The 20,324-nt window shown below is 40.3% G+C and overlaps 2 protein-coding genes and 1 long non-coding RNA gene across 3 annotated transcripts in view; all 3 read right to left on the minus strand.

Annotated features, from left to right (window-relative positions):
• The window catches only part of LOC121318067, a 72,290-nt gene extending 57,027 nt beyond the window's left edge, over window positions 1-15,263 (minus strand). Inside the window, exon 1 of the long non-coding RNA XR_005950574.1 lies at window positions 14,355-15,263. This is a non-coding gene — a long non-coding RNA (uncharacterized LOC121318067). The remainder of the gene's footprint in view (window positions 1-14,354) is intronic.
• On the minus strand, window positions 7,216-9,230 carry LOC121318063 (potassium voltage-gated channel subfamily A member 2-like). Its single transcript, XM_041254318.1, has one exon. It carries the CDS (start codon window positions 9,066-9,068, stop codon window positions 7,371-7,373), a length of 1,698 nt encoding a protein of 565 aa, XP_041110252.1. The 5' UTR covers window positions 9,069-9,230; the 3' UTR covers window positions 7,216-7,370.
• A 3-nt stretch (window positions 15,264-15,266) lies between the features above and the next one.
• Window positions 15,267-17,384, minus strand: LOC121318065 (potassium voltage-gated channel subfamily A member 2-like). Its single transcript, XM_041254320.1, has one exon. It carries the CDS (start codon window positions 17,313-17,315, stop codon window positions 15,621-15,623), a length of 1,695 nt encoding a protein of 564 aa, XP_041110254.1. The 5' UTR covers window positions 17,316-17,384; the 3' UTR covers window positions 15,267-15,620.
• Between the last annotated feature and the right edge of the window lie 2,940 nt (window positions 17,385-20,324).

Raw genomic sequence — 20,324 nt, forward strand, 5'->3', positions numbered from 1 at the left:
ATAGAATAAAATGTTACTTTCTGCTGCAGAAAAGCAATGGCGCGATCGTGCTCGCCGTGATGCCGATCCCATTAAAAGAGAGCAGTACTTGCAAAGGGAGCGCCAGACATGGCAAGAAAAAAAAGAAGCAGGGAAAGTAAAGTCAGTGGCAGAGCTAAGTGACAGGCAGAAGCGTAGAAAATGCAAATTTTGGAGAAAAGCTCAACAGCAGTCTAGGGAAAGGAAGAAAAGAGTAGCATCTCTGGTAACACCCCCACAGAGCCCTGAGCAGAGTCCACAGCCTGGACTGTCAAGGTTAGATAGAGAATAAATGCATACAGTATAAGTGGAAACATTTAAGATTGCATGAAAAAAAACAAGAATCAGTGGTTAGTGTTAATATTCCTCAGTAGACCTTTAAGTAATTGTTTACAAAATAACATATTTTTTTTTATCTTGCTTTTGCTTATTTACAGGCAACTGCTATCTGGCAGAAGAAAAATAAGAAGGGAAAACAGTCAAATATATAGAGAAATTAAAAGATTGAAAAATTCTCTAAAAGGACAGCAGAGACTTACAGACAGGTATAATAAGAAAAGGCACCAACGCTTGTTAAAAAAAACAAACTCTCCCAGATCTAAAACAAATAGGTTGCTAAGAGGATTTTCAGTTCCAGATACTCTCCGTAAAACCCTTGTCTTCCATCATTCATTAATTGAAGACATTAAACAGAAATATTGCAATTCCAAAAAAGAAAAGAATAAGCAACATAATTCAAAAATCATTACTGGAAAAATTCTAAAGTACAGATTGCAGAAATGTGCTCAGAAAGCCTTTGGGTTCAGAAAGCAGTTTTGTAGGGGCCTAGAAAATGAACAGGAACCTTCAACATTTGTTCTGGGAAAATTCAGAACAGCTGCCAATGAACTAGAGGGAAGTTGTTGTCTTTTACGTCAGAGATGATATCAGCCTTATAACTGCAAGCATGAAACAAACCGTTACAGTGAACAAATACAATATGCAAAAACGCTTCCTAACTGACACATTGAAGAATCTGCACAGAAAATTCCTTCTGGAGAATCCATTTGCAACCATCGCGTATTCATTGTTCTGCCGCATGCGACCATTTTGGGTTGTGCATCCAACAATTTTTGATCGAGAAATTTTTGATTGAGAGTCTCTGTAAACTTCATGAGAATCTTGGTTTCCTTGCAGACAAGCTGCATCAGCTTAAACTTCTCGATAGTATTGACTTGGAATGCTTGGCTGAATCGATTTGCTGTGACCCTGCTTCGAAAACATGTATGTATGGTGAATGTGCCCAATGCAAAGATGCTGAGCTTCCACTTACTTCTACCTATGATCCACAGGCCAATGTATCATACTGGCAGTGAACAGCCAAGTCAGTGCTAAAGGAAAAAAAAACAAAGATAAAGTAAAGGAACAGGTCCCTGTAAAAGTCACAGTAAAGAAAGAAATGGAAAGTGCCATGGTGGAGCTAGTTGAGATGTTTCAAAACCAACTCCAAAAGTTCAGAAGACATCTTTTCAACATAAAACAACAGTTCTTGTACCACCATGAACTGAAGAAAAACATGTCAGCACATGAGTGCTTGATTCATATCGACTTCTCAGAAAACTGTTCTTGCAAGTTCTGTAGTGAAATTCAAGCAGTGCACTTTGCCTCATCTCTACAACATGCTACACTACATACTGGAGTGCTGTATCGTGGTGGAAAAGAGCATGTCTGCTTTAGTACAATATCTCCATCCAAACAAAAGGGCCCTCCAGCAATATGGGAATACCTTGCTCCTGTTCTAGATCATCTGAAAGAAGTGTATCCCTTTGTGTCTGTTCACTTTTTCAGTGATGGCCCATGCACACAACACAGGCAAAAGGGAAATTTCTATCTTTTTAGCACTGAACTACACAAGAGAGGGTTCACTGCAGGAACATGGAACTTCTTTGAGGCAAGCCATGGCAAAGGTGCTCTGGATGGAGTAGGTGGTGTTCTGAAAAGAACAGCTGACAGGTTAGTCAGTCATGGAAGGGATATACCAAGTGCTGCTCATTTGTTCAAGTCATTATGTCATGCAGGTACAACTGTAAAGTTGTTCTACGTGGATAATGATATTGTAGACAAAGCCACAAAATAAATGCCTACAGGTCTTCCAATTGTACCTTCAACAATGAAAATTCATCAGCTCATCACGCTTGCTCCAGGAAAGCTTACATATCGAGATGTCAGCTGTTTGTGCTCAACACAACAAGTGCTAGAATGTCAATGCTACAATACACAAAACTTCAGCTTTGCAGTTCAACCTCTTTCTGAATCTCCAGAGCCTGCTGATTGGGACATTCAACGGCAAAATCCAGATGTCCTTGGGAAACGGTGTGTCTTTAAGTATGAAATGAGCTGTATCCTGGAATTGTTCTTCAGACTAATGAAACACATGTACAAGTGAAGTGCATGCATCGTGTTGGGTCCAACAGATTTTATTGGCCCAATCGTGATGATATGTTGTGGTACTTATATGATGATGTGATATGCATGATTCCACCACCAAAGCCTATGACTGCAGTATGGTCCAAAATAACAGAAGTGTAAAGCACGTCATTGATTTGTAAGCTATAATAATATCCATGAGTTTCCATGACTGCAGGAGCCTCTATACACAAGCTAAACACATACAGCATCCACCCCACCTCCAAATACTCCTGGATATTTGTTAAGCAGCTTTAGTTTGCACTAAGTGCGTAATGTGTGATACACTATATGAGGCACATATTCAATTTTTTGTGGCATCCTAGTACTTCTAAGTCTCAGTCACTTAGTCACGACATTTGTTTGCAATGTTCATAAGTTTTAAATGTGTTCTTAAATTGCTGAATTTAAAAGTTAAATTGTTTTTATATTTTAAAAGATGTTTGATACAAAATGTTGTTTTTAAAAATGGGACAATTTATGAAATGAACATTTTTATTTCACTGATTCCCCCCCACCCCCCAACCCCCATCCTGTCAATTCTGTTACCACGGTCAACTATGTTACTGTCACGTCAGCTATGTTACCTTTGAATTTATTAGTCTAAAATGTATTCAGTATAGTTTAGAGAAAAGATAGCTTGAGTTGATTACAAACAAAATCAAACTGAATGATACAGTGCCCTTCAGATTATAGAAATGAACCTTATAGTAAGACTTTCATATAAAAATTGTAATACCTCGGAATCATTTCTGCAGATCAACAGTCTTAATAGATTTTAAACATAAGTTCTTTACTTGTTAACAACTAGCTTTTTTTAAACCAAGATAAGGGACACATGAACTGCCATATATCCATGAATTAGATATTTAACAGTAGACACACTTTGCTGAACAGTATGCTACATGTCAGTAACGGAGTTGACCAAAAATACTGTTTACATGTGGATTTTTAGCATAAATCTTCTGGGTGTTTTGCTGTTGAGCTCTGCAAAGAGCAGTTTCTGTATATTTGAAGGTTTATTTTTTGAATAAAAAAAATATTTTGAAAAAATATTTACTCTTGTTTTTCCTTTTTCACATGTTGCAAAATGTACCATAATGGTAGACTCACCCACCAGCATCACCCACCAGACCCCGTGAGCGTCAGCCCTTTCAAGGGCTCCTGCAAAAGATGAGCGGAGCAAAAGAGCTGGGTGGGACCATGTCCTGTACTGCAGCGAGCGGGTACGGTGGTCTACCGGGTGCAACTTTGCATCCGAAATCAAAAGGTTGTGCTCCACCACGATCGCCTCACCCCCCCCCCCCCCCCCCCCCCCCCCCCCCCCCCAGTTTGGTACCTGAAAGGGACTCTCCACAAGGTGGGGCACGGGTATTATATACAGCAGACTTAAAGCATTAACGCTGGACGTAGTTAGGTCTGAACTAATTTTGTGATGGTGCCTTTGTTGTTTATATATTTATCCGAAACCTCGCTTAATATAATTTTACTAAATTACATGTCAGCACTGTATTTGCATCCAGAGCGCCTCTGCCGATGAAAATAAAGATATGGCTAAAATCAAAACAGTACTGGGTTCAACACAGACTATCAGTAGCTTAAAAACAAATAAACTAAGTGCTCCGTGTGTTTATCTGTAGTTTGAAATTTGAATCTCCCGCCCCTGTCTGCTCAGAGGCGCTCAGCCAGTAGGCAGGGTTGGGACGTTGACAAAATTGTGGGAAATGCTGTTTTAAAACTTAAAATATACCTTTGCCAATGTTGCCAACTTAGTGATTTTGTCGCTAGATCCAGCGACTTTTGGGTTTCCCTAGCAACAAAAACATTGTCAAAGCGACTAGCGACAAATCTCGCGACTTTCACTGCCGACAACAGGGATTTTCAGAGAAAGAAGTAGCCACATTGTATCATCACAACATAAGTCACAGGCAGCTCAATACACCACGCTTCTCTCGTCATGAAGTGGTACAGTGGTGACGTTCTTCATATAGTGCAGATTTCCGCAGTTCTGCACAGATCTCCACAGTTCTGGACATAATCGCAGAGATGCACGTTCTTCCAGGGCTGCTGCGTGACAACACTCAACTCCACCCACAGAAATGTGTGCAGATCCCGCACAGCACAGCGCAGCTTTGAAAAGTTGCTACAGAACCAGAGATCACGAGTGACCTGCTAATCGTAGTGCAAATAACTACAACTGCTGCCCTCTTGTTAGCGAAAGTGAACGACATCAATTATTAAAACTAAACGAATGTATTAAATCAGTGGTAAGTGATGTATAATGTTAAAATAAAATCAATTACTTCACACTAACTCTGTAGATTATCCCTATAGATAATCCAGACAAATATAAATATGACGTTTAAAAATGATCAACCATCATTCATACATTTGATATTGTTTATATTGGTGTTTACTCTGGTTAAGCGATTCCAAGAGGCGTGGTAAATGGTCTAGCGACATCTAGCGGCTTTGTGTGGTTTCTCTAGCGACTGCCTGCTTTGTGGAGTTGGCTACACTGACCTTTGCTTCTATGACTCGATCCCACAATTCTTTTCATCTGAACGCTGCAGAGCAAACGGGCGACACATTCAAATTTCAAACTACAGAGACAGACACGGAGGACTCTGTTGAACCGAATTCTGTTTTGTTTTTAGCAGTATTTTTAAACATTTAGCTCATTTATTTTTAAGCTACTGACTATCCCTGTTGAACCGAATACTGTTTTCATCAGCGGACGCGCTCTGGATGCAAGAACAGTGCTGACACTCCTAAAATGACATTAGGCGAGGTTTCATGTAAATATATAAAGAAAACAAGGCACTGTATATTTTAGCACTAGTACAACAAGACCATGTACGGAATTAAAATGAATGGACTAAAGAATAGTATTTTTGCAACAATTTAATTGGTTTGAAAGCAAACAAAGTTGTCATTATAAATCACAAATAAATAATCGGTATAAATGCAACAATTGGAATATACATTTTAAAACACCAAGGTACAAATCCAACAATTGGGATTTACGTTTTGAAAACATAACAATTTCTCCTGCAAAGCATTTTGTTTGATGCAGTAAAAACGCTGAAATACGTTATGTAGGTAACGTTTCAGAGTCTAGTCAGACGTTAGCATGATAACGTTGTTGCTGTGAGACCAGGTTGCACAAGGACAGATTGGTCAAGGAATGGGGTTAAACTCAAGGTCTGTAACAATGTAATAAACATTTCTCTTTTGGCAACTGCTTGCAGTATGCTCACAGTATGTCTCCTCTGATTTAGAGGAGAAGCATCCCGTGCAAGGCTATTAACAGCATTTAACAGACGACGGTATTCTGAACTATTTTCTATCTGACGCAGAATCGATTGAACCCACATATTCCTCTTTAATGTTTCAATTTTCATTACTAATTTTTTAGTATCTCAGTTTTAGAAAATAAAATTGTACTGTTTAGGAACTCCCTGGTCATTGCTATCCCTTTCCCCAAAATGTTAGACAGTTCTGTGTTTGTGTTTTATTTGATCAATATGAGTGTAATCGGTATACCTATATAGGACGTGTTATGTTGTGAACAGTTTAATTTACGGTATAGGCGAACTCCTATGCACGGTAAATGCTGGTAAATAAAAACGCAGTTGGGTACTTATATAGACACTGACCTTTCGTCTTTGCCAGTAGGCACTGGGGCTCTTCTCGCGGGTTTCGCTTCCTTATTTTACTCCATGAACTGACCTCCTGGTCTGCAAATGCTTTCGTTGGTTATCTTCTAGGAATGAAGGCAGATTCCCTCTGTTCTTTAACGCAGTCAATTGTCAATAGATTTCTCATTGAAAACACTGGGAGATGTTACTGATAACTGCCTCAGGAGGTTCTTATGTCATTGCCATTAAAAGGATACAACTCAGACCCGGTGAATCTGACAGAAAAGTAATTTGTATTTAAAACATATATGCATCTGCTGCTGGGTGTTTTTCTAACGTTAACTGTTGCATGATGCGTTTCTTTACATTGTTCAGAATATCGGTTTGCTAACACAAAGAAAAAATCCATTCGAGTTTTGAATGTTCCTGAAACACGTGTTACACTTTTCTGCCACAGATCGATACAGTCAATGTGGGTTTACAAAAAAAAAAATAAAAATACTGCAACATAAAAACGACACGAAGTGTTATGGTTCTTCTCGAAAACTCTTTAAAATAAACACAACGTTGAGTACACTGTTAAATATACAGAATCTGTAGAAACCAAGTAGCTGCTTGTATCGGCTTCTTTAGATATGAATGGATGTCAAAAGAGAATAGCAACACTAGCCTTTTGTACCCGCGGTAGTTCTAATATTTAACGGGATATTCACAAATAAATAGATATTTGTGTTCCTAATATTCAATAATAAAATTAAGGCGCAAATATAAATATAAAGAAAGGATTAAGAAACAATGGATGGTGTTCACTGGTTTAACCTCACAGCACCAAATTCCACACATTAAACATAAAAAAATTGTTCCTTGTTCAAAATTAAAGCCTTTTTTTTTTGATACGGGTGCTATGTATTACTGGCCCAGTTTATAGTTTGGATTTGTTTAAAAAGAATGAAACAATGAATCTGTGTTTCTTTCAAAATCAAACCATGGGTATCTAAAATATAGTCTTAATTTTTTTTTCCCCCCCATCTGTTACAAAATATAAAGTTAATTTCAAAATACAGTTTTTTTTGTTTGTTTGTTTTCTTTTATATATATATTTCTTTTATATATATATATACGCACACACACACACATAGGCATAGGCCTAAATGCAGTTTTATGGACTTTTTTGACATCAAGTGATACAAAAGAAAGCTCTCAACAGCAAACACTGTCTATATTAGAATTGGTATCTACTGTACCCAACCGAACACACACTTTGATTTAGAGGTCTGTCGCTCTACTTGTGTCTAAGCAAAGCGCATAAAGAGAACTTTTAAGGTCCATGTTGCTATTTGCTTTGAGGTTTGCTTTTCCCATTGACCGTCCATTGTTGACCCCATCACTGATTTCCAGTTGCGCTGTAGACTTGTTAAGAGAGGCGTTGCTGCCGCTCCTCTTCAAGTCACTGCAAGGGTTTTCCTCGCCACTATCTGGCTCTTCCTTAAGAGAGGTGTGCTCTTCCTGGTCAGTCTCTCTGTGATAGAAGTAATTGAAGTTGGACACAATGACAGGTACTGGCAATGCAATGGTCAACACGCCGGCAATAGCACACAGGGAGCCTACAATTTTCCCTCCGACAGTAATGGGTCGCATATCTCCATACCCTATGGTCGTCATGGTTACCACACCCCACCAGAACGCATCAGGGATGCTGGAGAAAAAGGACCCTGGCTCATCTGCCTCTGCAAAGTAAACACCGCTGGAGAACAGAATGACGCCGATAAACAGAAAAAAGATTAAAAGACCAAGCTCCCTCATACTGGCTTTCAGTGTCTGACCCAGAATCTGTAGCCCTTTGGAGTGTCTTGATAGCTTAAAGATCCTAAACACTCTGACCAGACGAATTACTGTTAGGAAGGACAGTGACAGCGTCTGTTGCCCGTTGTTTTCTTGTTGCTCTGCTAGTTCTGTGCCCAGGGTGATAAAATAGGGGATGATAGCCATAATATCTATTATGTTCATCATGTTTTTGGAAAACACAGATTTACTGGGGCAGGCAAAAAATCTTACAGTAAGCTCAAACGTGAACCAAATCACACAGGTAGTCTCAACTATAAAGAAAGGGTCTGATGTGCTACTCGGTGGAGGAGCCTGAGTAGTATTAGTTCCACTGACAGACAGCGGTAGCTCTCTCTCATCTCGAAACTCTGGCAGCGTTTCCATACAAAAGGTTACAATGGATATGACGATCACCAGAACAGACACAATGGCGATCCCCCGTGCTGGATTGGAGCTCTCCGGGTACTCGAAGATGAGCCATAGCTGTTTCTGGAAGTTACTTTTTGTAGGCATTGGTCTCTCTTCCTCCTTAATAAATCCCTCGTCCTCCCTGAACTTCTCCATTGCTTCTTCCCCCAACTCGTAAAAACGGATCTCATCCGCAAATATATCTATGGAGACGTTCACAGGTCTCCTTATTTTCCCACCTGATTGATAAAAATAAAGTACTCCATCAAAACTGGGCCGATTCCGGTCGAAAAAGTACTCGTTTCTGAGGGGGTCAAAGTACTTTACCCTTTTATGGGGGTCGCCGAGCAAAGTGTATGGGAACTGGTTCAGGGTTCCCAGTTGAGTCTCGAACCTGAGTCCAGCAATGTTAATTAATACCCGTTCGCTGTTCTCACCGTCCATATCCAAAGTGTTTTCATCTAAAAGATGAGGGCTGTGATGCGCCCTCAGCAGAGCTTCCATGGCATTCTCACTGCTGCTACAAGTATTATTCATGTCGTTCACTTTCCAAGAGTCCTGTTGCAGGCTGTTGCAAGAGTTCATCTCTTTGCCGTAGACATCGTTCAGCTGGTATTGTGCCAAAGGTGCTTGGGGGGGATTCAGAAGGCTCGCGCAACCTCCACCTGCATTGCCTGCGCTCACAATGGCAGTAGAACCACGGCTTTCAAAAGTTACCAGCGCTATCTCCATTCCAAATACATTAAATATTCATCAGAAACACACAACTGTGCAGTTAGATCAGCACTTTCCTTCTAATGCACACGCGCTTTCTTCTGATAAAGAGATCAGCACCAGATTAAACTGGAAATAATCCACAACTCCACCCGAAATGATAATAACAATAATTTAAAAATAACAACAACAATTTTCACGCATTTCATCCAGCAGGCATTGCGCAATGGGTGGTGGAAGCAAAGACAGCTGTAATTCCACTTTAATATATCCCATACATCTTTTCTTTCTTTTCTAAAATGCCTGGTGCTTTACAATAATGCGCTCCGTGCATGCAGGGATACAATTTTTAATTGAACCTGAAACATTAACAAAACAAACAAACAAATACAAAAAACATCACCATTTGTTTGTCATCTTTGAAAGCTGCAGGCTTGAATCCACGTGTGTATTTTATTCCCTAGAGATAATCAGGTGTGTTTTTCTTTTCGTTGTTGTTGTTGTTGACATACACCTGCATTCTTTAAAATATAAACGAATTCAGTCAATATTTTAACAATGTGACGTTGCTGTCAATGTTACATAAACATAAGCCTGTTGTGTTTTATTAATATTTTACCACACCTTTACTGCACTATGTTAGAATGTAATCAACACAAAGCAGGCTTGCATGTAGACGGTTTTGTCGTCGCCTTGTCATTCAATATTCTGTTCTGTATGAGATAGCCTATAGTATTTAGCACTGTCAGTAATCTGAAGAAACGTGAAACCCCTGAAGGAGATTGGAACTAGCACCGACAATAACCGCGTGATTACGTTATGAAAAATTAAAGATGCTGATACTGGATGTGGGTAGCCTAGTTAAATATAAGCAGTAAGATCTACTGGTCAGAAAATCACACAGATTATATCTGGTCAATAGAAACTTGTGTTATATGGGGCGTCAAGTATAAAAACAAAACAAAGAAAAAAAAAAAAAAAAAACAAAAAAAAAAAAAAACACAAATATTTTATCAGGATTTTTTTTTTCTTTTTAATTTCTGGATTTAAATCATGTAATTATTCCAAGATTGTACACTTCGCATGTCAACGTTTAGCTGACAAGTTAAATCTGGGAATCCAAAAATAAATCTGTGAAAAAACACAGGGAATTTAAAAATAAAAACACACACACACACACACACACACACACACACACGTATATGTATGTCTGTGTGACGGCGTGTATTTTGCAAGCTAAACCTGAAGCTAACATGCAATTGAGTCCCGCTCATTTAAGCGTTTCACTAAGCATTCTATGTATAGAGGTGTGGAGCCTTCTTTTTAACCATATCGTGACGAGACGCGAATCAATGAGGCTGGTGGCGTAAGAGGGGTGTGGTTTCAACTGAGAGACTGTTGTGATTGGATACAAACTGAAAGTTTTGAAGCAGGGAGGGAGAGGAAGGCGAACGAGATCATTTAGAAGCCATAGAGGGTATCCAATTACTGTATACAAGTACTAGTTCGTTTTTACCTCAGAATCTAATACATTTGATTGTTATGATGACGGAAGCATTTGGTCTGACGTGGTTCATTTTCCATACTACACTGTCTGTGCTGTAGGAGACCGTAAAGCATCATCTAATAATCTGTTATAAATCTATATATATATATATATATATATATATATATATATATATATATATATATATATATATATATATATATATATATATATATATATATTTAAACGTTAAAAGTAAAGTATAAAAAATGATTGTTAGTTACTACGGGGTTTAATCGATTAAAGGTTAATCATGCCTGTGGGTGTTAATCGATTAAAAAATCATTGATCGGTTAATCTAGTCTACCTTCGTGCTGTAGCAAAACGCGCTGCGTGAGAAAGAAATCTAGAAAGATGACGGAGAGACCCAACATTTTGTCATAGCTCAGAACAGTGGTTTTTCCTATGTTATTAAGACCTGGCTGGAATTTTATTTTTTACTTCCTGGCGATTATGACTATCCAGGCAAGGATCACGTTTAACCGCCAGTCCTTTCAAGGGCTCCTGCAGACGGCGCAAGCCCAGAGCAAGTTCACAGCAGAGCACAAGAGCAGCGACAGCCGGCAGGCACCATCGCCCAGACCCTAGCGAGCGTCAGCCGTTTCAAGGGCTCCTGCAAAAGATGAGCGCAGCGAAAGAGCTGGGTGGGACCATGTCCTGTACTACAGCTAGCGGGTGCGATGGTCTACCGGGTGCAACTTTCCATCCGGAATCAAAACCCTCCACCACGATCGCCTCACCCCATATAATGGGCGTCCAGCCCCGCCACCGACCCTAGCGAACATTGTCAAAGCGACTAGCGACAAATCTCGCAGACTTTCACATGCCAACAACAGGGATTTTCAGAGAAAGAAGTCGCCACATTGTATCATCACAACATAAGTCACACTCAGCTCAATACACCACGCTTCTCTCGTCATGAAGTTACAGTGGTGAGCACTCTTCATTAGTGCAGATTTCTGCAGTTCTGCACAGATCTCCACAGTTCTGGACATAATCGCAGAGATGCACGTTCTTCCAGGGCTGCTGCGTGACAACACTCAACTCCACCCACAGAAATGTGTGCAGATCCCGCACAGCACAGCGCAGCTTTGAAAAGTTGCTACAGAACCAGAGATCACGAGTGACCTGCTAATCGTAGTGCAAATAACTACAACTGCTGCCCTCTTGTTAGCGAAATAAAGATATGGCTAAACTCAAAACAGTACTTTTGTTCCTGGGTAGTAAGTGTTATTTCCAGTTGCTTATGCCTCAAAAGTATAGAAAATGGCTATTATTCCCCACAAACTTTGAAATTTGTGACCAGGACAGTGATATTTTGAAATTTACCTATTTCCAATGAGAAAACAGTGGGACGTTGTCAAAATTTGTTCACATAAAGTCAGAAAAAAACAACATATGAATCCAAATTAACATGTTTTATAACTAAAGTAATACAAAAATGACTACAAAAGATTTAGAAGTGAGTAGTTTTTCGGGATTTACGATTATACTGTAAATCACTTTCACGAATCAGCCCCCAAATGTAGTCTCCCATCATGTTCTCGTTATACTGTCCTTGGTAGCGGCGTTCAAAGTCCAGTATATCCTGGTGGAAGCGCTCGCCTTGCTCCTCCGAGTACGCTCCCATGTTCTCCTTGAATTGATCAAGATGAGCATCAAGGATATGGACTTTGAGGGACATCCTACAGTCCATTGTGCCACAGTTCTTCATCAGAGTCTCAACCAGCTCCACATAGTTTTCATTGCCCAGGAAGCCCAACCACTGCGACAAAGCCAAGCGCTTTCTCCTTACTAGTGAGCTTCCTTGGGGAATTCATTGCACTCCAGGATGTGTACGAAGACACTGACCTTTGCCTCAGACAGCTTCTTGAAGGTACTTGAAGGCTGCAGACTCCTTATCTAGAGCTCTGACAAATTGTTTCATAAGGCCCAATTTGATGTGCAGTGGTGGCATCAGCACCTTCCGGGGGTCCACCAGTGGCTCCCACTTGACGTTGCTCCTCCCCACAGAGAACTCGGTCCGCTGTGGCCAGTCCCGCCTGTGGTACTGCAATTGTCCACTGTCCCAAAGGCAAATGTAGCAGGGAAATTGGTAAAACACAGACCCAGCGCAGCTTTGAAAAGTTGCTACTGTCCTGGTCACAAAAGCAAAGTTGTGGGGAATAATAGCCATTTTCTATACTTTTGAGGCATAAGCAATTAGGAAATAACACTTACTACCCAGGAACAAAAAAAAAAAAAAAAAAAAAAAAATTGTTACACGGTTATTAAAACAAACATAATGTATTAAATCAGTGGTAAGTGATGTATAATGTTAAAATAAAATCAATTACATCACACTAACTGTAGATTATCCCTATAAATAATCCAGACAAATATAAATATGACGTTTAAAAATGATCAACCATCATTCATACATTTGATATTGTTTATATTGGTGTTTACTCTGGTTAAGCGATTCCAAGAGGCGTGGTAAATGGTCTAGCGACATCTAGCGGCTTTGTGTGGTTTCTCTAGCGACTGCCTGCATTGTGGAGTTGGCTACACTGACCTTTGCTTCTATGACTCGATCCCACAATTCTTTTCATCTGAACGCTGCAGAGCAAACGGGCGACACATTCAAATTTCAAACTACAGAGACAGACACGGAGGACTCTGTTGAACCGAATTCTGTTTTGTTTTTAGCAGTATTTTTATTCATTTAGCTCATTTATTTTTAAGCTACTGACTGTCCCTGTTGAACCGAATACTGTTTTCATCAGCGGACGCGCTCTGGATGCAAGAACAGTGCTGACACTCCTAAAATGATATTAAGCGAGGTTTCATGTAAATATATAAAGAAAACAGGCACTGTATATTTTAGCACTAGTACAACAAGACCATGTACGGAATTAAAATGAATGGACTAAAGAATAGTATTTTTGCAACAATTTAATTGGTTTAAAAGCAAACAAAGTTGTCATTATAAATCACAAATAAATAATCGGTATAAATGCAACAATTGGAAAATACATTTTAAAACACCAAGGTACAAATCCAACAATTGGGATTTACGTTTTGAAAACATAACAATTTCTCCTGCAAAGCATTTTGTTTGATGCAGTAAAAACGCTGAAATACGTTATGTAGGTAACGTTTCAGAGTCTAGTCAGACGTTAGCATGATAACGTTGTTGCTGTGAGACCAGGTTGCACAAGGACAGATTGGTCAAGGAATGGGGTTAAACTCAAGGTCTGTAACAATGTAATAAACATTTCTCTTTTGGCAACTGCTTGCAGTATGCTCACAGTATGTCTCCTCTGATTTAGAGGAGAAGCATCCCGTGCAAGGCTATTAACAGCATTTAACAGACGACGGTATTCTGAACTATTTGGTAGAAGCAAATACAGTCAAATTGTACAGTGTTGTGTCTATATGTGCGACATATTTATAATGTACGCAAAATACTGACGCAGAATCAATTGAACCCACATATTCCTCTTTAATGTTTCAATTTTCATTACTAATTTTTTAATATCTCAGTTTTAGAAAATAAAATTGAACTATTTAGGAACTTCCTGGTCATTACTATCCCTTTCCCCAAAATGTTAGACAGTTCTGTGTTTGTGTTTTATTTGATCAATATGAGTGTAATCGGTATACCTATATAGGACCTGTTATGTTGTGAACAGTTTAATTTACGGTATAGATGAACTCCTATGCACGGTAAATGCTGGTAAATAAAAACGCAGTTGGGTACTTATATAGACACTGACCTTTCGTCTCTGGGGCTCTTCTCGTGGGATTCGCTTCCTTATTTTACTCCATGAACTGACCTCCTGGTCTGCAAATGCTTTCGTTGGTTATCTTCTAGGAATGAAGGCAGATTCCCTCTGTTCTTTAACGCAGTCAATTGTCAATAGATTTCTCATTGAAAACACTGGGAGATGTTACTGATAACTGCCTCAGGAGGTTCTTATGTCATTGCCATTAAAAGGATACAACACAGACCCGGTGAATCTGACAGAAAAGTAATTTGTATTTAAAACATATATGCATCTGCTGCTGGGTGTTTTTCTAACGTTAACTGTTGCATGATGCGTTTCTTTACATTGTTCAGAATATCGGTTTGCTAACACAAAGAAAAAATCCATTCGAGTTTTGAATGTTGATGAAACACGTGTTACACTTTTCTGCCACAGATCGATACAGTCAATGTGGGTTTAAAAAAAAAAAAAACTACACGATCTGTTATGGTTCTTCTCGAAAACCAAGTAGCTGCATGTAGAGGCTTCTTTGGATATGAATGGATGTCAAAAGAGAATAGCAACACTAGCCTTTTGTACCCGCGGTAGTTCTAATATTTAACGGGATATTCACAAATAAATAGATATTTGTGTTCCTGATATTCAATAATAAAATTAAGGCGCAAATATAAATATAAAGAAAGGATTAAGAAACAATGGATGGTGTTCACTGGTTTAACCTCACAGCACCAAATTCCACACATTAAACATAAAAAAATTGTTCCTTGTTCAAAATTAAAGCCTTTTTTTTGATACGCGTGCTATGTGTTACTGGCCCAGTTTATAGTTTGGATTTGTTTAAAAAGAATGAAACAATGAATCTGTGTTTCTTTCAAAATCAAACCATGGTTATCTAAAATATAGTCTTACATTGTTTTTCAAAATACTGTTTTTTTTGTTTGTTTGTTTTTTTTTTTTTTTTTTTTTTTTTAATATCACCGCATATTGTACTCAACGTCACAAACCCCAGTATTGTAACAGTATTGAATATTTTCGGTTATCTGTACTGTAAACGTAATACATTACAAATACGTAAGTAGTTTATGTTAAAAAGTCTACAAACGACATGTATGGTAATAAACGTGTTGATCGATCATACTGAGCAATATATATATACGCATAGGCCTAAATGCAGTCTAAATTGTCTTGACATCAAATGATACAAAAGAAAGCTCTCAACAGCAACCACTGTCTATATTAGAATTGATATCTACCTAACCGAACAAACACTTTGATTTAGAGGTCTGTCGCTCTACTTGTGTCTAAGCAAAGCGCATAAAGAGACCTTTTAAGGTCCATGTTGCTATTTGCTTTGAGGTTTGCTTTTTCCATTGACCGTCCATTGTTGACCCCATCACTGATTTCCAGTTGGGCTGTAGACTTGTTAAGAGAGGCGTTGCTGCGGCTCCTCTTCAAGTCACTGCAAGGGTTTTCCTCGCCACTATCTGGCTCTTCCTTAAGAGAGGTGTGCTCTTCCTGGTCAGTCTCTCTGTGATAGAAGTAATTGAAGTTGGACACAATGACAGGTACTGGCAATGCAATGGTCAACACGCCGGCAATAGCACACAGGGAGCCTACAATTTTCCCTCCGACAGTAATAGGTCGCATATCTCCATACCCTACGGTCGTCATGGTTACCACAGCCCACCAGAACGCATCAGGGATGCTGGAGAAATGGGACTCGGGCTCATCTGCCTCTGCAAAGTAAACAGCGCTGGAGAACAGAATGACGCCGATAAACAGAAAAAAGATTAAAAGACCAAGCTCCCTCATACTGGCTTTCAGTGTCTGACCCAGAATCTGTAGCCCTTTGGAGTGTCTTGATAGCTTAAAGATCCTAAACACTCTGACCAGACGAATTACTCTTAGGATGGACAGTGACAGCGTCTGTTGCCCGTTGTTGCCTTGTTGCTCTGCTAGTTCTGTGCCAAGGGTGATAAAATAGGGGATGATAGCCATAATATCTATTACGTTCATCATGTTTTTGGAAAACGCCGATTTACTGGGGCAAGCAAAAAATCTTACAGTAAGCTCAAACGTGAACCAAATCACACAGGTAGTCTCAACTATAAAGAAAGGGTCTGATGTGCTACTCGGTGGAGGAGCCTGAGTAGTATTAGTTCCACTGACAGACAGCGGTAGCTCTCTCTCATCTCGAAACTCTGGCAGCGTTTCCAAACAAAAGGTTACAATGGATATGACGATCACTAGAACAGACACAATGGCGATCCCCCGTGCTGGACTGGAGCTCTCCGGGTACTCGAAGATGAGCCATATCTCTTTCTGGAAGTCATTTTTAGGCATAGGTCTCTCTTCCTCTTTAATAAATCCCTCGTCCTCCCTGAACTTCTCCATTGCTTGTTCCCCCAACTCGTAAAAACGGATCTCATCCGCAAATATATCTACGGAGACGTTCACAGGTCTCCTTATTTTCCCACCTGATTGATAAAAATAAAGTATCCCATCAAAACTGGGCCGATTCCGGTCGAAAAAGTACTCGTTTCTGAGGGGGTCAAAGTATTTGATCCTTTTATGGGGGTCGCCGAGCAAAGTGTCTGGGAACTGGTTCAGGGTTCCCAGTTGAGTCTCGAACCTGAGTCCAGCAATGTTAATTAATACCCGTTCGCTGTTCTCACCGTCCATATCCAAAGTGTCTTCATCTAAAAGATGAGGGCTGTGATCCGCCCTCAACAGAGCTTCCATGGCATTCTCGCTGCTGCTACAAGTATTATTCATGTCGTTCACTTTCCAAGAGTCCTGTTGCAGGCTGTTGCAAGAGTTCATCTCTTTGCCGTAGACCTCGTTCAGCTGAGATTGTGCAAAAGGCGCTTGGGGGGGATTCAGAAAGCTTGCGCACCCTCCACTGGCATTGCCTGCGCTCACAATGGCAGTAGAACCACGGCTTTCAAAAGTTACCAGCGCTATCTCCATTCTGAATTACATTTTCATCATAAACACACAACTGTGCAGTTAGATCAGCACTTTCCCCCTACTGCAACGCGCTTTCTTCAGATAAAGAGATCAGCACCAGATTAAACTGGAAATAATCCAGAACTCCACTCGAAATTATATTAACAACTATATATATATATATATATATATATATATATATATATATATATATATATATATATATAAAAAAAAAAAAAAAAAGACCACAGCTGGGACCCAGGGTATTTCATAAAATGAATAAACACCACAAGAGGAGAGTGGAGACCCGGATGAGAAAAGTAATGGATTATTTTATGGACGTCAAAAGTATTTTACTTATTGTGGAACAAGAGGTAGGAGTGGAGACTCGGATGACTAAAATAAGGACTGAAATTTATCGACGGTCCTTCTCTCGAACTAATAAACAAGTTAAAAGGGGGTTGACAGTGCGTAGACTAAAAAAGGGAGAGTCTTGTGTTGTGCGTGTTCCCCCCCCTTTTCACGCTGACGCATCGACACGCAATCCAGAGGGAAATTGCGCAATGGGTGGGTGGAAGCAAAGACAGGACGTAGTGGTCTAACCACTTCGTCTAGTCGACCATAAGGTCTTTTTATTCTTTCCTAAAAAAACATGAAAGGATTTACAACCACGAAATGTTTTTAAATGAGTTACGGGATCCCTATTTCCACTGAACCTTGTACTAGTATTATTTTTTGGTTTTGTAAAAAACAAAAACAAAAAACAAACAAACCAAAAAAAAAAAACAACAACAAAACATCACCATTTGTTTGTCATCTTTGAAAGCTGCAGGCTCGAATCCACGTGTTTATTTTATACCCTAGAGATAATTAGGTGTTTTTGTTGTTGTTGTCGTTGTTGTTGTTGTTGTTGTTGTTGTTGTTGACATACACCTGCATTCTTTAAAATGTAAATTAATTCAGTCAATACTTTAACAACGTGACGTTGCTGTCAATATATAAATGATTATTTGAGTTCTTATGAAGAATGCTAAAAATGTTACATAAACATAAGCATGTTGTTGCGTTTTATGAATATCCTGCGTTATACTGCGGATTCGGATATATCGCGTTCCTGGAGTTGTCTCCCAATTTTTACTGTCTAACTGCGTATGCCTTAGCCGCAATATACATAGACACTTAGAATTACTGTTTGTTTTATTTCGTGCTGCACATCTAGGGTGACCAGACGTCCCGATAAAATCGGGATCGTACCGATATTAGGGTCTTTGTCCCCCGACCCCGATTGTGGTACTGTCGCGACGCCATTTGTCCAGATTTGTACAGTAAACGTTGTAAAATTGAGGCGTAAAATGTTAGGAAATTTCGTACACTTTTCTGCTGTACTGTCTCGCGGTGCAACAGCATATTCTACTAGTTTAGGTCGTGTTATCTGATTGAGTTGTTTGCATTGCATCATATGAATGTGTTACAAAGGGATTTTGTAACTTGTGTAAAAAGAGCGCAGCGTCAAACGGCGGCGAGTTGGATGTGAAGCATTACGCCGGTGGGATACAACATTATTATTATTATTATTTATTATTATTATTATTATTATTATTATTATTATTATTATTATTGTGACTGTGACTGTAAATTGAAGCTTGAGCGAGTAATCGAACCTCAAAAGTAAAAATGAATTGCAGCACGTGCTGCAAGCAGTTCTCTTTCAATTCGAAGATGGCCACCAACACATCGTTATGGGATACACTCCTGAATATTGGTAGAAGTCACTGAGCTCTTTCTATCAAAGCTGCCGCCCTCACCCCTCGGTGACCCCCTTGTCCCACCTCCCAAGGGTACTTAACCATCACACAGGGGAGATTCGCTCTCTTTTGCTTCTCACGATTGGTACGGTAAGACATGTCTGTGTTGCATTGACCCTTTTTTCTTCTAAAAAGTGCTGCGTAAGCTACTGCTAGTTCCCCTGCACTTCGTGCTGAAAGCTGGCCTTCGCCGCTTTTCCCGGAATCAGTGGTTTAAAAATTCGTAGCCTTTTTATTCTATTTCTGACTATCAGCACCTGCTCGCTCCGTGTGTCAGGCTGCTTCTTTCTGTCTGTCTGTCTTAGTACGGTTAGTATTATTGTTAAGAATTGTGTCTGTTTTTCACCCTTTCTTGCTTCAGAGAGCACTGTTACTCCATGGGGCCGGGCTTGCCTTGTCCCTGTTGTTAAGTTAGCCCACCAACTGCCTGTTGAGACGTACGAGGTCTGCACGGAACCCTCACCTCTGGTGCAGGCGGCTCAATCTACAGACAGTGTGCTCTCCCCCATCTACCCTGTAATATTTTCACTGTTTTTTTATTTTAAAAGTGTTTTGTGTTACTGTGTGTGTAAACCAATCACCCGCCGCGGCTTCAGCCCTGTCCCCCTGTTGTACGCTACGTGCTGCTCAGGCATGTGACCACGCGGTCAGGGTAGGCGCAGTGCACAGCTGCTCCAGTGTTTTTTAATACTGCGGTGCTTAATACTCTGCCCGTGCTACTTCGGTGCCCATTGTCTTGCTGTATCGATACAGGCTAGCGCACCGGTGCTGCACGGTACTCGGTGCATTCGGTGCACACGATACTCGGTGCACTTGGTGCACGTGGTGCCTGGCGATGCAGGTACTCGGTACATCTGTGCACGCAGTACTTGGTGCAAGCGGTAGCTTGGTGCTCGGTGCACGCGGTGCGTGGTAAAAGCTGTGCACGGTATACCGGTGCTGCACGATACACGCAGTGCTCGGTGCACTCGGTGCATGTTACAACGGTGCTGCACGGTACGCACGGTGCTCGGTGCAAGCGGTGCACACGGTGCTCCTTGGTTGCTAGACCTGGTGCTAAGTGACACTCAGTGCCCACTGTGCTCAGTGCTTGGTGCACACGGTGTTCGGTGCGCACAGTGGTTTTTCTACCCCGCGCTATGACGGGTAGGGCTGCGTTCCATGCTTATGAGGCCTGTGGGACCAATATCCCTCAGGAGGACAGGCATGTGCTCAGTTCCTAGGC

This window comes from Polyodon spathula, chromosome 7 (genome assembly GCF_017654505.1).
Source record: "Polyodon spathula isolate WHYD16114869_AA chromosome 7, ASM1765450v1, whole genome shotgun sequence".
Classification (NCBI taxonomy): Eukaryota; Metazoa; Chordata; class Actinopteri; order Acipenseriformes; family Polyodontidae; genus Polyodon; species Polyodon spathula.